The sequence below is a fragment of the Ictalurus punctatus genome, chromosome 8, assembly GCF_001660625.3.
Source record: "Ictalurus punctatus breed USDA103 chromosome 8, Coco_2.0, whole genome shotgun sequence".
Lineage (NCBI taxonomy): Eukaryota > Metazoa > Chordata > Actinopteri > Siluriformes > Ictaluridae > Ictalurus > Ictalurus punctatus.
The window spans coordinates 11,464,548-11,481,987 of NC_030423.2; the positions used below are offsets into that span (position 1 = coordinate 11,464,548).

At 39.6% G+C, this 17,440-nt stretch overlaps 1 protein-coding gene across 1 annotated transcript in view; it reads right to left on the bottom strand.

Moving 5' to 3' along the window:
* The window catches only part of gpc3 (glypican 3), a 123,539-nt gene that overhangs the window by 52,523 nt on the left and 53,576 nt on the right, over positions 1 to 17,440 (bottom strand). The window contains exon 3 of the mRNA XM_047157177.2: positions 13,481 to 14,169. Coding sequence (XP_047013133.1) covers positions 13,481 to 14,169 — 689 coding nt within the window. The remainder of the gene's footprint in view (positions 1 to 13,480; positions 14,170 to 17,440) is intronic.

A 17,440-nucleotide genomic window follows, 5' to 3' on the forward strand; every position in this document is an offset into this window, starting at 1 on the left:
CAGACTTACTTCCTGTACAAACCTACGTAAGTTTGTAACAAAAAGCCCCGCCTCTGGACTTTATCGGCTGCTCCCCGACAGCGGTAGACCAATCACAACAGACTGGGACATCTGACCAATCAGAGCAGAGTATGCTCTCTGAAAGGAGGAGTTTAGAATGAATCCTTTAGAACGGACTCATTTAAGGAGTCGTTTTCGGTCAGCACTGGGCGGGGGGGGGGGGGGGGGGGGGGGGTGGAGATAATGCTGCAGTTTAAATTATGAGCACATTAAGATGTTTTTTGACCTTGAATGCATGTAAATCTATTGTATGAGACCTCTGAAACAAAATTTGGCCCGTTTCAAAGCCATAATAGGTGCGCTTTAAGCTTAAATATGTTTTAAAAAATGGGATTTCTGTTCCTTTCTCAGCACAGGACATGTTGAATGATGTCCTATGATTATACTACGAATCACACGAGTAGTCCTTTAAATGCCATTGTGTTGTTTATGTGTGCATTACATTTATTTGCTGTACATGGGTAAGTATTTTTGTCTCCTCTTTTCTAACCTTATGCCAATGTTATTAGTTGTATTATATTTAACACATCGCGTTTATCACATAACACATTGTAGCATTTATGTGGCATCCTGTAGTATAGCTAGTAGGGATCATTAAATCAAGCAAGGAATAAAACACTTTGGGATGTGCTGTTATAAGAAATTAATTAACAAAGATGTTTTATTCCTTTTAAAGTACCTCAATTTGCTAACTCTAACCATCCATCCATCCATTTTCTGTACCGCTTATCCAACACAGGGTCATGGGGGAACCTGGAGCCTATCCAAGGGAACCCGGGGTACAAGCTGGGTGACACCCTGGATGGAGTGCCAACCCATCACAGGACAAAGTCACACACACTTTCGCATGACAGACAATTTAGAGATGTTGATCAGCCTACAATGTATGTCTTTGGACTGTGGGAGGAAAGCGGAGTACCCAGAGGAAACCACCGAAGCACAGGAAGAACATGCAAACTCCGCTCACACAGGGCACAGGTGGGAATCGAACCCCCGACCCTGGAGGTGCGAGGCAAATGTGCTGTATATACTTACATTTAATGTTGTGGAATGTCTGCAAAACAAAATTTCTGTTATCACTTATAACAGTTATGAACAATCATTTCCTTACTAGTTTGAAATAGTTAAGCTATAGTCAAGCTACCCTTTAAAAAAAAAAAGTAGTTAGCTACACAAGTTACGAACAAAAAGTAGCTAACTACATTGAAGCTGCTTAAATGGGCAAAATGTCTTACATTTCATACATGAAATAATAATAATAATAACAATAATAATTCTTCATCATTGCCTATCGGAAGTAGTTTTTTTTTGTTTTGTTTTTTAAAACTGATTAATGAATTAATCATGGAAATAATAATCAATAATTTCTCTTGCTCCTCCCTTAAACAAGATGTTGAGAAAAACAATCTGACTGTTATATTCAGAACATATAATAAATCCCTCGGCATGCACTAAACTTATTGAATCATCTTATTTTATTTGTAAGTAAATGTAAACATTGGGTTGCCTATTAACAACAAAGCGCATAGTAATATTCTCTGTATCAGAGAAGAAACTCCAGTGTTCATTTATTATGGTATTATCATTTACCCGCCCCATACATCACAAACTGTGATTGATCGCTTTACATGTCTATCAGAAGGTCTCTTCCTATCCATGCGAGTTACAATGAGGCTTTGAAGCAAGCAGGCACCACAGATGTACAATGAAGCTCACTGTTATAACTGGACAAAAAAAAACAAAACATAAAAACATCGCTACTTGTTTGGAAAAAGTAACTCGTTACTGGAAAAGCGACACTATTTTTAAAGTAGCTGTCACACTCATGAAAAATGTAGTCAAGTTAGTATTGCTAGCATTGCTACTTTTAGTTAACTACTCCCCAACACTGTTCCTTACCAGTGTTTTTCTTCTCTCTCTCTCTTTCTCTTGAAATTAATAAGATATATCTTGTCATGTTAACACAAAACCGCAAAGTCTTCTGTCCTGAAGACCTTCCCATGTTGGAAAATTTAAAGTTACAGCTTTACTGTTACAAAATGTTGACATTGGAGACTCCTTCCACAAATAGTAAATAAATATCTCCTCCATGGACGGTAACATACATCGTCCCCCCAACACCCTGTTTTCATTCCAAGTTGGTCTCGACAATTCCTACCCACTAGCCAACTCTCACTCATCAAACACATGCTTCCTCTGAGACTATTAGATCCAACCGCTGCATCTGCTACCCAAGCTGTGTCACAGGGCAGTGTAACACACTCTGAGTAAATGGCTATCTGCCCTGTTCCCACGATGTGCTAGTGTTGCTCTGATTGACAGGGTGGAGACAGTAATGACACCCCTCCCACCCTAAGAGCAAGGCCATTACACATGTTTTTAATCTGTTGCAGCATCAACCATTCAACATCCTGTCTAATATGTCACTAGAGAAAATATCATGTATCATAATGACGGCATGAACATAAACCGGTGATTTATTTGTCAATTAACACGGCTATCAGAGCTGCAGTTACAGAAAATCAATCAACACCTTCTGTCCAATCATAGTCCAGAATTCATCAGTGCTGTGGTAACTACATATTACACATACCGATAGTTGAATATTTACTAGACTTACACATGCGTGTCTACAGCAAAAAAACAAACACCAAACACATTTTGAGCTCTGTGATATTACCATGAGTGTAGATCAATAGAAACTTCTTTCTACCAAGCAAAACCACAGGAGACTAGAATTTTGCTGAAGCACATGTAGAGAGAGGAAGAGGGAAGGTGATCACACTATTCATAACACATTTAAATTCAGATTTATATTAAATCCTGATGCAACATGCTGTATATTAGTGTAAGGCCAGATTCCCTCTGCAACATCCCTCACACTAAGCGCGCACGCGCACACACACTACACATGCTCTTTTGCACCGCTCTCCCAAACACACACACTCACACTAATTCACAGCCACGACACATTCTCTTCTTCTAATGCTCTTCCTCTTGCTTGCTCTGGGGAAATCATTAGTGGCCAGCCTCTCCTAGTGTAATTTCGTGTGCGCGGAGCGGCCTTTCCCGCCCCCGGCCTTGATTAATGTGGGGGTTGTGCTTTTCCTCAGAGTTCGGCGGCTGCACGTGTGAGACTCGGGGGACCTGTGGCACAGGGGAGTGTGTGGGTGAGATTGTTTCTCTCATTAGCAGAGTATTAGTAACATGGAGACGCGGCAGCCATGCTAGTGGTTAAGACCGCCGAGGAGATACGAGCCGTGTCAGTAAAGATTCTGAAATATCTACCAACTATCTTTCATCTGTATCTTACACACCCAGAGAGTGGAGGAAAATAGGAGAGTGAGGCCAGGCATTAACCCTCAAGAAAGCTATCTTGTGCTCACTCACACACTGTCAAACACACGCCTGAACGTTCGCGATATGCATATAGTACATGCTGGAAATTTTCTTAACTTCCAGTCACGTGTGGTAAACAGCAAAACACAAACGAATACTCCAATGTTTTTCAACTTAATCTCTTCCTACCGTATCTGTAGGTATGTCTGATTACTCTGGACAATTTTGCTTTGTTTCCCAGCATAGAGAAAATAATATAAAGTCAGCAGGACAGCTACGGTATTACAAGTAAATGTGTTCTTTAAATTTTTTATTTTTTTTAAAATAAATTCATCACTTCATAATGAAAGTCTAAGGGCAATCATTGGAGAGTCGATAATGCAAAACATTTTTACAGAACACGGTGAGGAATGTTTCAACATGTCCATGTTGTCATATATCAAGGAGGTAACTCTGGACTTCAGTTCCGATCAGCTACTGCATTGTACTACATGTCACATGACCACCTGCACCTGAATCACGTTTCTGTTAACGAGCACACTTATATATAGCCATTGTTTGCACTGCTTCTGTCTTACGTTTGTCTTCGACCACTGTGTTCCATGTTACCGTGTTCATTGATCTTGTTAGTTTTTGCCACAGTATTACGCCAAGTTGTCTTAGTTTTGTTTGTTTGTTTGTTTAATAAACTGTTTGAAAATCTGCGATTGCTTCCAAATCAACTTTGAAACGTCACACATGTGGGTTTCCTCTGGGTTCTCCAGGTTACCTCTAAAAAAAACATGCTGTTCAGAAGATTGTCTATGAGTAATTCCTCCTAGGTGTGAATAAATGTATAAATGTGTGTGTGCATGGTGCCCTGCAATGGACTGGCATATCATCCAGGGTGTTTTCCTGGCTCGCGTTCCCAGGATAGGCTCCATATTCACCACCACCGGGATAAAAGGCTTACTAAAGATTAATACATTTATTTAAAAGCACTCATGAATTCATCAAAGGTACTTGTAAATTAAGATCTATATCTGTGTAATTTATTCTTAATACAGTGGTGCTTGAACGTTTGTGAACCCTTTAGAGTTTTCTAGATTTCTGCATAAATATGACTTAAAACATAATCAGTCCTCAAAGTAGATAAAGAGAACCAAATTAAAACAAATGAGAAAAATATTATCCTTGGTCATATATTTATTGAGGAAAATGTTCCAATATTACATATTTGTAAGTGGCAAAAGTATGCAAACCTTTGCATTCAGTATCTGGCGTGACCCCCTTGTGCAGGAATAACTGCAGCTAAACATTTCCGGTAATTTGATCAGTCCTGCACATCGGCTTGAAGGAATTTTAGCCCGTTCCTCAGTACAGAACAGCTTCAACTCTGAGATGTTGGTGGGTTTCAGCACATGAACTGCTTGCTTCAGGTCTTTCCACAGCATTTCTATTGGATTAAGGTAAGGACTTTGACTTGGCCATTCCAAAACATTAACTTTAATCTTCTTTAACCATTCTTTGGTAGAACAACTTGTGTGCTTAGGCTCGTTGTCTTGCTGCATGACCCATTTCTCTTGTGATTCAGTTCACAGACAGATTTCCGGACATTTTCCTTTAGAATTCAGTGGTATACTTCAGAATTCATTGTTCCATCAATGATGGAAAGTTGTCCTGGCCCAGGTGCAGCAAAACAGGCCCAAACCATGATTCTTCCACCACCATGTTTCACAGATGGGATAAAGTTCTTAAACTGGAATGCAATGTTTTACTTTCTTCAAACATAACGCTTCTCATTTAAACCAAGAAGTTTTTCATCCACAAAACATTTTCCATCAGCCTTCTGGCTTGTCCATGTGATCTTCAGCAAACTGCAGAAGGGCAGTGTTGTTTTTTTGGAGAGCAGTAGCTTTCTCCTTGCAGCCCTGCCATACACACCATTGTTGTTCAGGGTTCTCCTGATGGTGGACTCGTGAACATTAGCTAATGTGAGAGAGGCCTTTAGTTTGCTCTTGGGGTGATCTTTGTCGGTCAACCACTCCTGGGGAGGGTAACAGTGATCTTGAATTTCCTCCATTTGTACACAATCTGTCTGACTGTGGATTGGTGGAGCCCAAACGCTTTAGAGGTGGTTTTGTAACCTTTTCCAGCTTGATGAGCTTCAACATGATACATTTCCACAAACATGTGTTGTGAAGATCAGACCCTGTTAGATCCCTATTCTTTAAATAAAACAGGACACTCACACCTGATTGTCATCCCATTGATTGAAATCACCTGACTCTAATTTCACCTTGAAAATTAACTGCTAATCTTAGACGTTCACATACTTTTGCCACTCCCATATATATAAAATCGGATCATTTTCCTCAATAAATAAATGAACAAATATATATTTCTTTCTCATTTGTTTAATTGGGTTCTCTTTATCTACTTTCAGAGTGAAAAATGATGGTTTAGGTCATATTTATGCAGAAACACAGAAAATACTACATTCTAAATTCACAAACTTTCAAGCACCACTTTACATAAGGAAATACATAAGAACAGTGTGAAAGTCCCAGGAGATCAGCAGTTTGTGAAATATTCAAACCAGCCCATCTGGCAGCAACAACCATAGCACGGTTGAAGTCACAGAGATCACAATTTTTCCCCATTCTGATGTTTGATGTGAACGTTAAACTGAAGCTCTTGACCTGTATCTGCATGATTTGATCCATTGTGCTGCTGCCACATGATTGGCTGATTGGATATCTGCATAAATGAGCAGAATTCCTTATAAAGTGGACGGTGAGTGTATATGTGTATGTTACAAACAAGTTCAACTGCCCTTAGACTTCCATTAAACATGAATATTGACTATTTTAGTTTTCCGATATTTTCTCGGTCCAGGAAAACATGTGACGCAATCATATCGACACAACCGATGCAGGGAATATATGTAGATTAGGGTACAAAACAATTGAATAAAATATTCCTTGTCTTGGTCATGCAGAAATTATTGAATGCAGTTTAAAAGTTTGCCATGAAAATAAGTTATAAATGAACTCCAAAGAACAGTCTGCTTGACAAGAATTGGTCTACTGAAGAGTGAATAATAGTGGATACCCAAAGCATGCGCTGGACAGATATATTTTTCTCCTCTATGATGCCAAGTGGACAACCTGAAAGCAGCCAGTCTCCGTACTGCAAACAACCACATCCATCCACATCCACCTCCTTCCATTTCCTGTGAACACTCTGGCTGTGTGTATCCCTACTTTCTTCCCCCCTGAGACATACACACATCAAACTCCTCAACAGCCAGTCATGTTCTCGAAATCACTCTCCCCAATCCCTTTAAAAACTGTTTCTTCCCACTAAATCTCTCTCGCGCCCTCAATTTATGTCCCTCTTTCATTTACTCATCATCATTAGCTTCCTACTTCTGCTCAGTAACTGGTAAAAATAGTGCTTCATAAATCATGCATCCTCTCTTTGTCCCTCTTTCTCAAACACAGATGTACTAGAGAAAAATGAAAATCATAGAAAGAATGAAAATTTGATGAGTGGGGTTGTCATCCCGCTTTAGATGCGATATGGCAGTGTTTAAGTAGGATGAGGTAAACTAAGAGCACATAATCACTCTGAAAGATGGTTAGTACTTCTTGCTCACAAGCAAGAAAAAAATAGTTTTCTTTTGGACTGTTTAAGACCAACAGCTTCAGACTTCTTTCCAAAATATTAGTGTCCTGCTTGGGTGTGCTCACTTAGTCTTACACCTTCTAAATATATATCATGGATCACTCCTCTGGTTGCACACTATAATCAATAGAGGGCAGTTCATTTCGTTATACTCAAAACTCTCTAAACCACAGATACACACATACACATGCACTTAGATTCTTTTAATAGTAGATCTGCATTACATTTCTGCACTATATCACAGTCAAGGGCAAGGACATTGCAATACGAAACTGCACTCTACTCTGATGCCAGTGCTATTCACCCTGTGTCTACATTGATGCCCTACTCCTTATTCCCTACAATAAGTGTATTTGGGTATTATGTGTCCTCTGTGGTACCTTATTTAAACACTAACCTATTGTAGTGAATTGTGGGATTTTCATGAGCTATTAGTGGCGTAGCCAAGAATCAACTTTATTGAGGGATGAGGAAATATTTTTAAGCAAAAATATGGTGTGATCTGTATAATTATATTAATAAGTGTGTATTCTGGGTGGATGCCAGGCAGTAGAAGCGGTGATGGAACAAATTTATCATTGAAGGTACATTATACCACCATCCATCCATCCATTTTCTGTACCATTTATCCTACACAGGGTGGCTGAAGCATGGAAGCCTATCCCAGGGGACTTGAGGCACAAGGCTGGGGACACCCTGGATGGGGTGCCAACCCATCGAATAGCACAATACACTTGCACACCCATTCACACACTTCAGACGATTTAGAGATGCCAATCAGCCTACAACGCATGTCTTTGGATTGGGGGAGGAAACCCCCAAAGCAAGGGGAGAACATGCAAACTCTGTGCACACATGGCACAGGTGGGAATCGAACCCCCAACCCTGGAGGCAAGCGTGGTAACCACTAAGCCACCATACCCCCTTACCACCAACCAATCTTGACATTCAAAAATAACCCAAATAAGACTCTAGTAATAAGGAAAATGACTGTTTTTATCTTGTAAAAAAAAAAAAAAAAAAAAGATCTGCAATTCTTTTTCTTCTTCTCTAGTAAACTTGCAGTACTTCATCAGTTGTCACCTCGATATCCCTCGATATGTTCAGAGACGGGTGTTCAAACAGAAACAGGAAAATTGCATTTTGCTCCATAGCAGCTGGTACCCAATAAAATGCGATTAAGCAAACTAACACACTAACAAACTAATGACATGGAATCGCAATGATGGTCCTGTTGACCTTTTATAAACATCATTATAGCACAATTACAAAACAAAACATGTTATTTGACACTGAATATGCCACTGATGGCTATGTCATGGCAAAACATTCAAACTAGTGCACTATATTATATATAAAAGAGTGAATAAGGTGCAGTAATGAATGTACCATGCATGTTGGCCAGTGGTTATTAATTTCTGTCCTTCTAGCACCATGGACAATTCAGTGTCTCCCCTAATCTTACACACCTGATTCTAATTAGCTGAGTCAGGTGTGTCAGAGCAGAACAAATGCAAAATGATGCTGGGTTTGAAGTCTATAAGACCTTGGTGTTAGACCTCACTTTGGTATTGTGTAGTAGGTTAAATAGACTAACGTATGGGTGGCTAGCGGTGTCCGAATTACACTGCGGCACCTGGAAGTGGAGGTGGTGGGTTCTTTACGATGTGTGTTCTGCACATGCTGAGCCTTGGTGTTTTGTGTTGTGAACATTTAACATTTTTATGAAAAACAAATTCAGCTATTATTAGCCTGCATGAGTACCTACAGATACGTTGTTTCATTTGATGTATGCATCAAAACTGAAGCATGTTACTGATATGTTCTGCATGACAGTATAAAGTATTGTCTCTCATTCAGCCAATATCTTTATAATTGCCTAATAAAAGGTCCCTCCTGGTTTCGCTGGTTTCCTCCGACATGAGTCAGGTGTGTCAGAGCAGAACAAATGCAAAATGATGCTGGGTTTGAAGTCTATAAGACCTTGGTGTTAGACCTCAATTTGGTATTGTGTAGTCCTCCGACAAAGACATGCTGGTAGGTTGATTAGCTATGCTAAATTACCCTAGATATGAATGAGTGTATGATAGATAGATAGATCTCTCTCTCTCTCTCTCTCTCTTGATGTGTGTGTATATATAGCGAGAGAGATATCTATCGATCAATCAATAGATGTGTATGTGTTTTTTAAACAGCTATAAATACAAAAATACAAGCGCATATATATATACATATATATATATATATACATATATATACATATATATATACACATATATATATATATACACATATATATACATATATATATATACACACATATATATATACACATATATATACGTATATATACATACATATATATATATATATACGTATATACATATGTATATATATACATATGTATATATATATACACACACATATATATATATACATATATATATACACACACATATATATACATATATATATACACACACATATATATATACATATATATATACACACACATATATATATATATATATATATACATATATATATATATATATATATATATATATATATATATATATATATATATATATATATATTTATGTGACTTGTTCAATTTTGTTTGATTCTGTGTACCTCGTGGTATTATTGTCTGTATTTACAGTTTTAGTCCTCATTAATGTCTATGTCTACTGCATGTTGCACAGTAGTCTCCTGAAGGAATTCTATTGCCATATGAAGTGCTAAAAATGACAATAAATTGACTCTGAATGTGACTTTGAAGTAGGAGGTGCACTATTAGTATGTTTTTCTTAGAAAGCTTACCAGAAAGGTTCACAGGGCATCTGGTTGTGACTAAAAGGTGTGCATCAGGGCTGGGATCCCCCCCCCCAAAAAAATAAATAAATAAATAAATAAATAGGAGGTTTTTACTTTCATGAGGAAAAAAAAGACCGTCACTGTGCTTTGTGATGCATCTACAGCATCCTTAGTAGCTACCAAACGTTTAAATTAGGCTACTAGTTTGTTTATATTTTGGGAAATAGGACCAATTATATCCAGTAGAATATTGAATATTGCAAGGAGGCACAAACAAAACCAGCAAGGTTAAATACATGAGCACATGTGTAGTAGCTGAGAGCAGAATTCATAGACCATGTGGACAGTGCTGGCTTTTTAAGTGTTTTCCATTGTGATAAGGTTTATAGACCACGTCCATGTTGTGTTTAAATCCGAATACAGTATGGATATTTGGAACACTAAACAGATAGCAAAATTGCGTTATATTCCGTGTGTGTGTGTGTGTGTGTGTGGTGCCCTGTGTCCCTTTATTCTTTGTGCCCAGTGTTCCCAGTACAGCCTCGGGCTCCATCGTATCCAATATAAAGCAGTAAGATGAATGAATGATTTTTTTTGTCTCTATCTTCCCTGTAATTCAAAATCATACCAACCATTCCCACGTTAATTTAGTTCTTCACATCACTAACATAACTGCCTTCTCTATCAACTGGATCAGATTAGAGTGTTTACGGCCGAAAATAAACTTTGTTGCTTCATTGCTAAACGTTGCTTCATCACACCCACTTCAACTCATGGAGAGCCTGATAATTACCTGATGTGTTGAATCAGGTGTTTTAAAGCAGGAAAAGCCCTAGAACGTGCAGCATGTGCCCTTTCAAGTCTGGAGCCTGACATCCCAGTTTCACACCACCTTATAGATGAAATCAAAAGTGCTGTTGCAGCAAGTGGGTTGCTGCTGACATTTCACACTTTAACATGGAGCTGAAATAAAGTGAAACTGTCACAATTTCCCCTCACGCAAAGCGCTGGAGCTCGCAGCGTACTCCGAAGCTCAATCGCCCGTTTCCGGGTTTCAGGGACATTCACTTTGTTCAATTTGACACATGCGTTTGTTAAGATTTCTGTCCTGTCTCCGCCGCTGTACTGTCATTGGTTGTTCCCTTACGTGTCATCATTAGTCTCAGTTGTTTTGCATTCACCCCTGATTATGTCCATTACGTAGACCCCTCGTGTATCTATATGCGTTGCGAAGTATTGAGTGTTATCACCGTGTCAAACCTTTGTTCATCATGTTTCCTTTCATGGTTTTTGTTCTCGCTTCTAGTTTCGCCTCGCCTTGTTTAAGTCCGTTTGCTGATCGCCTGAACTTTTGCCTGTTTGACCACGCCTATGTCTCACATCTTGGATTTGTCTGCCTATCCGTCCTAACCTCCAGTACATGATGGAAATATACTGAACACAATGCCTCCATCTAGAGCTCTCTAAGAACTGAAGCCTGGACTAAGTTGTACACACTTCCCAAAGTATAGTTAAATTTACCCAAAGCATACTTTACATATATAGGGCACAAACAAATGCTTGTAAACCAGGGGTGTCCAATCTTATGCGCAAAGGGCCGGTGTGTGTGCAGGTTTTCATTCCAACCAAGCAGGAGCCACACCTGATCCCACCTGTTTAATCAGTTGATCTTGGCTTTCAGTAGACTCAGGTGTGGCTCCTGCTTGGTTGGAATGAAAACCTGCACCCACATCGGCCCTTTCCGGATAAGATTGGACACCCCTGTTGTTAACAAATCTAATCAACTCATCAAATCTCAAGCACAGTAGAATTAAAGCAGCATCATTCCAGACACACAGCAGAGAATAAATAAAGATTTTATACAAGTAATAGACAAGTGTATATGTGTGTATAATAAATATATATATATATATATATGTATGTGTGTGTGTGTGTGTGTGTGTGTGTGTGCGTCTGAAGGACACCATGCAGAAACTGGATACAGCGCAAGCTTAGACCCAGCACTTTTTCAATATTTCATGAGCATTTGCCCTCAAACACACAAGAGCAACTGGAGTGTGTTATTGCTCTTTAACTCCTTCTGCCCCACTGAAAGGGTCACCGCTGAGCAGGGAGAGGAGATGCAGGCACTCCTTTCTGGAAATTGCTGGATACAGCGTTGCTGTTAGAGCAATTCAAAGTGTAGTTACACAATTTAGTGCTAAAGTGGATTATGTGTTAACAAAACAGAAAGGGAAGGTTTCTAGTCAGTTAGATGTTTTTAAAATACCCGATATGTGTAAATCAGAGGTCAGTCCTTTCTTCAGCGGCTTCACGAGTTCATGGAATAATCCAGTGCTTTTCAAACCTAATCTCTGTCTACTGCACCTGTAGCGTACGTGCAATTAACAAAGCCAGGAATTGAAACGTTTCCTTGTAATGGGAAGGGAATGGGAAATTTCCTCACTTATAATAGTCTAAGTGCTGTCGAATGCAGAGAAATGCGTTAAAATGACGGTGTGTGGTAATTGCATATGCACTGTAGATTCAGTGTATACAGTAGACAAAGTTAAAACAAAGACAGCATGATTCCTTAAAACCGAAAGGCCATTAATGTGTTTGCAAGTTCGTTCCTTTGACCAGTCCGTAGTCATTTTCTTGGCTTGATATAACGGAGAAAGGAGAAAGCTATAACTATGTATAAAACCTGACCCTACTGAAAACAGAAGAGAGATTATGCTGGCGTAGGCTGATCATTTCATGGATATACCAAAAGCAGGAAATTAGCATACTTAGCATAGCTAGCGTAAGGAACATGATTTGCAGCTGCCCAGGGGCGTAACCTGGCCTCGGCATTGGGGGCTGTAGCCTTGAAGATTTTTTTTCTTTAGCCCCGTATAATTCTCCACTTGGAGCGGTTTGTCACTACGTAACTGAACATCAGTAAAAGGAGACGGCGGTGTTGTAATTTTCAACGAACGGAGTGTTGTATTTCATCTTCAGTGAATGGAAGCGAGACCAATCAGACAGGTTTACAGGAAAAAGACGTGAAAATACTCGTGTCTTATTGGCTGCCGCACATTTTCAGTTAGTGTGGGGGTAAATTGGATATATGCCAATTTCTTATCTGTAAAGGGGTTGAAATTGAAACACTAACATCCCTTCATGCTGAGTAGGAAAACAAGGTGTGTAAATGTCTGTACGAGTTTCAAGTTCCTTGAACATGATATGAGCCGAGCATAAGGACAGCGGACGTACTTTGCATGGCACTGTAGCAGCTAAACCCATACTGTACAATGATGACTAAACTAGCCTAGTGTCGTGTTAGATAGCCAAAAGGTTTCATATTTTATCGGTCTGTTAGTCATGCAAACAGTGATAACACCCAAAGCAATTTTTATGATAAATCCAACTTTTCACATTTTTAAAGCAATTAGCACTCACTTCGAAAAACTAAGTTGCACGGAAACAGTACTTCAATTCAAAAGTATGATTTTTTAAAAAGGTTTATGATGGAGAAGAATCTGGGCTCAGCCCTGGATGATTAACTTTCCAGCTAATGCTCCTGCAGCTGCCCTATTACCTATAGAAAGAATGGTGTTTTTATATCACTGACCTGTGCATTCACTTTGCTCTTGGCCCCCACAATATGTCTGAGAGCCATCCGGATGATGACGTGCAGCCTGAGCACCACCGCCTCAATGTCCTGCTCTCCTCTCATGGCAGCTGCCAAAGTGCCCAGTCCGTCTACGTAGGCTCTCCAGTGTGGCTGCACCTCGGCTGCTCCCCCAAGACAGGTTCCCATAGTTACAAGGCACATTGCCTTGCATGGTCGCGCCTCCATCAGCCCTTGGCACAATGGACAGTACCACAGGCGGAGCAGTGCCCGGCCGCACTCCCGTCCCGCCTTCAGGTGCTGCGTGGTGTTCACCACCTCGATGCCCAGGTTCAGCGCCTGAAGGAAGAGACGCGTGGCCAGCAGTGACCGTGAGAGGCGAGTCATCATTAGCTTAGGGTAAGAGCTGAATGCCGACACCTCACGCCACAACCTGTGCATGCACTCATCTGAGATTCCTGCTGCTGCCCCATTGCCCAAGAGGCGGCGATAGGCAAGAGGGAAGAGGCGTGAGAAGAAGGAGGTCACCATGTCGTTCACGTTGGCATCAGAGCCAAGGATGTATAGGGACATTTCCAGGAAGAGTTGAGTTGCAGCACCATTGGCTCCACTACCCAAGCCTGGGAACTCCTCCCTCAGCAGGGTGAGAGTAGAGTTACGGCCCAAGCGCAACACCATGTCAAAGGCCTCTAAAAGAAAGCAAGAGAGAAGAACAACCGTTCAGATCAATGTAATTATTTAATTGTTTTAGATGCCTAATTAATCCTGTTTGAAATGTTTACACTCCCATTGTTATACACAGTTAATAGTAGTATATTACACATCAGAAAACCTCGAGTAAATCTGACTATAGTCCCTCACTCTCTACAGATGACAGACAGCAGAAAAGAATCTAAAGCATCCCATATTCCCACATCAATTGGCGACCACAGTTTTCAGAAGTGACCTTCCTGAACAACAAAGGCTGCTTTTCAACCATTTTAAAGACTTAAAAGGAGAGCATTCATCCACACTGGAGGCTGTTTGAGATGCTGAGCCTCAAAGATGCTGAGAGAAGAAAACAGCACAAATTGTAAGCCGGAGCTCAGAAATAATCAGATGCATATGAAAGCGCTCAGTGGAGTCTTATCAGTGCAGAAGCATAGAATGGCTCCTTTCCAAATCCACACCAGCAAGCAGGGGAGAGGGGGTTGCAGTGAGGAGAGGCTGAGGAACATGAAGAGAGGGAATAAGATAGGATTAGATGAGGGGGAGAATATCACTGCAAGCATGTGAGTCACTTATTAAGAAGTATGCAGTATTTTGTTGGGTGTACAGTTTATGACTCAGTTGCTAGTTTATTAAGTAGACATACCCATCTACAGTGCAGGCTACTTAAGTTCCTTGCACTCACTCAAATGGAAATGGACCGCCACTGACACGGTACCCAATGTGCACTTATTGGGCCTCAATCACAAACGGATTTCGTTTTTAATTCGAAATTCTGTATTTTACCAATTGCGTGTCCATTACGCATAAGGAATTAACCAATAGGAACTTTGCTTGATCGGTTTCAAATCATATAAATCGATTTACTGCACTTACATGTATGGATCACACTTTTAAGTTCAGATAGCTTTTGTATTTTTTTTTTTTTTATCACACACAAATGTTATGAAAAGTTTGTGAAACCCAGTTGTTTCATATTTATGGCATTAACTAAATAAATATCAGATATTAAAAAAAAAAAAGAAAGAAAGAAAGCAAACATAAATCCATAAATGAAGAAAAATAAGACCAGTCATTCAATTAAGAAGAAATGCAGCTGTATAAAATGACTGATGGTGCAGATGGTGTGCAAATCAGTTACATGTGCCATGGCAACACTTCATTTATAAAACACTTTATTAGAGCCTGCACTAAGTGACTGATAAGTGACCAATCTGGTGTATGTCTTAAACTGCAACATGCCATATACTCCATAGTGTGCCATCATTGGGCTTCTCCTCTTGATACACGCTCCCCTGCTCTTCCAACAATTCTTCGGGGAGCGTGCATTGCCAGTTTCCCTTTTCTGCGTTTTCATGTCAATAATATATATTTTTATTTTCATAAACATGAGTCAAAGTAACTTCCACTTCCACCTCTGAGAATGTCTTTTTTTTACCGTTTACTGATTCAGCTGAGCAAGCGTTACCTTTTATGCAAAGTTTTGTGGGCGTCGGAAGAAAAATCAGCATTTCTGAAACTCGTCATCAAAAAAGATTGATGAGTGAGGCTTACTGTGTGCAAATGAGACACGCCTACTCTGTTAGTCTACCTTGTAGAAGTACAGTTTGAGAATATAGGTAATTTTTCCTCCATGCCCAATATGTGTTAATCATTATCTAACCCATCATGAGTGTCAGTTTCGAGGCACAGAGCTGCTGTTAATTGGATATTTTTGGTTAGCAGAGTATTCTTATCCTTGACAGTGACATCCCAGTAATTGTACCCAACACTACTATGTTTGCGCCATGGATATTCGGAAATTGGTCTGCCATCCAAAAATATCTGGTCAAGGGCCATATGGTGGTCCTTTTACATTAATAAATAGTGAATAACTGGACTACAGAACATTTTTTAGTCATTTTACAACAAGCACCTCTATGGTGAGTCTACCTGATAAAATTACCTGATAAATACATAGTGTCCAGTTTATCAATATTAATCAACCAAGCAATTTTCTGTACTGACAAATAAAACTAAGACAAAAGGTAGTTATTTAAATAAAGGAATCTTTGAAATGAATAAGAATTCAATTGAGTGAAATAATAAACCTAGTGAGTGAGTCTAAGAAGAGAAAAGTCAGGAAAGGTAATCAGAAAAAGTCTGGCTCATTAATGAACAGGTCAGAGAGGCTGAAGGTGATCCAAAAGAGTGGAGACTCTAATTAGGCCACACTCCTGGTGTGCTGTGACATCAGCATGCTGCTAAGCAGACTGTTTTCAGCTGCAATCATTAACTGCTCCATCCATCTCAACCAGCGAGTGCCTCTGTCAGGGGCCAAGGCTGTTACTAAACACAATCTGGATGAATCTATAACGTTCACTGATGGAGACTAGAAAGAAATCACTAAGCTGTAAAAGGGTAAAAGGTTTTAATGCTAACAAAAACAAGGTTCGCGGTCTCATCATCTGACCAATCTGCAGGTCGATGTTGCACACGTTTGTGTGTGTACACGTTTGTGCTCCATTGCTTGTGCAAGGTGCTGCAAAATCCTGTTGCCGTGGTTGCTAGATAAAGGCTGATCCAAGTTTTGGAAAGGTTCGTCACCTAATAAAAAAATATTTAAAAAAACGAACTTTTAAAATTAGAAACATGTTCCATCTAAAATACAACAGTATAAATGCACCTGAAGCCTGAGGCCAGACCCTAGAACTTAAATCATTTTTGCTCACCATAGCAGATACAAAACTGCATCATTTTCTTTTAAAGCCTTAGGACATTGCAAAAGTGGATTATCAGGGAAAAAAAAAGATAGAAATATTCTTTTCTTCACAAAAAAGAAGAAGAAGAAGAAAAAAAGAATAGTCAGATACTGTATTAGCCGCTGATGGTTTTAAAATTGTCCCAAAGGCTAGCTTCTGGACCACAATAGCTCACAAAGTGTAATGTCATGATGAATATAATAAAATATAATGTAGTGGAAGTGCCTTGTTCAGTATCGACACAAATGAAACATAGCTGTAGTGAAAGGTTTTAAAAGGTTTGGATGGAATGGTCTGTTTTGTGTTTCTGTGATTCAGCCTCAGTTGACCCATCGAGCCTCAGATGGACTTACACTTCCTTTAAATGGTGAGCTTAGAAAAGCAACGAATGCTCGAAAGGTCTTGGGAGGGTGAGGACTGAACACGCACCTCTCTTAAAGAAAATACATACACACATAAAACCAAAGTGTACTCACAAAATCCACTCACCTGCAAACACATTTATTATCAT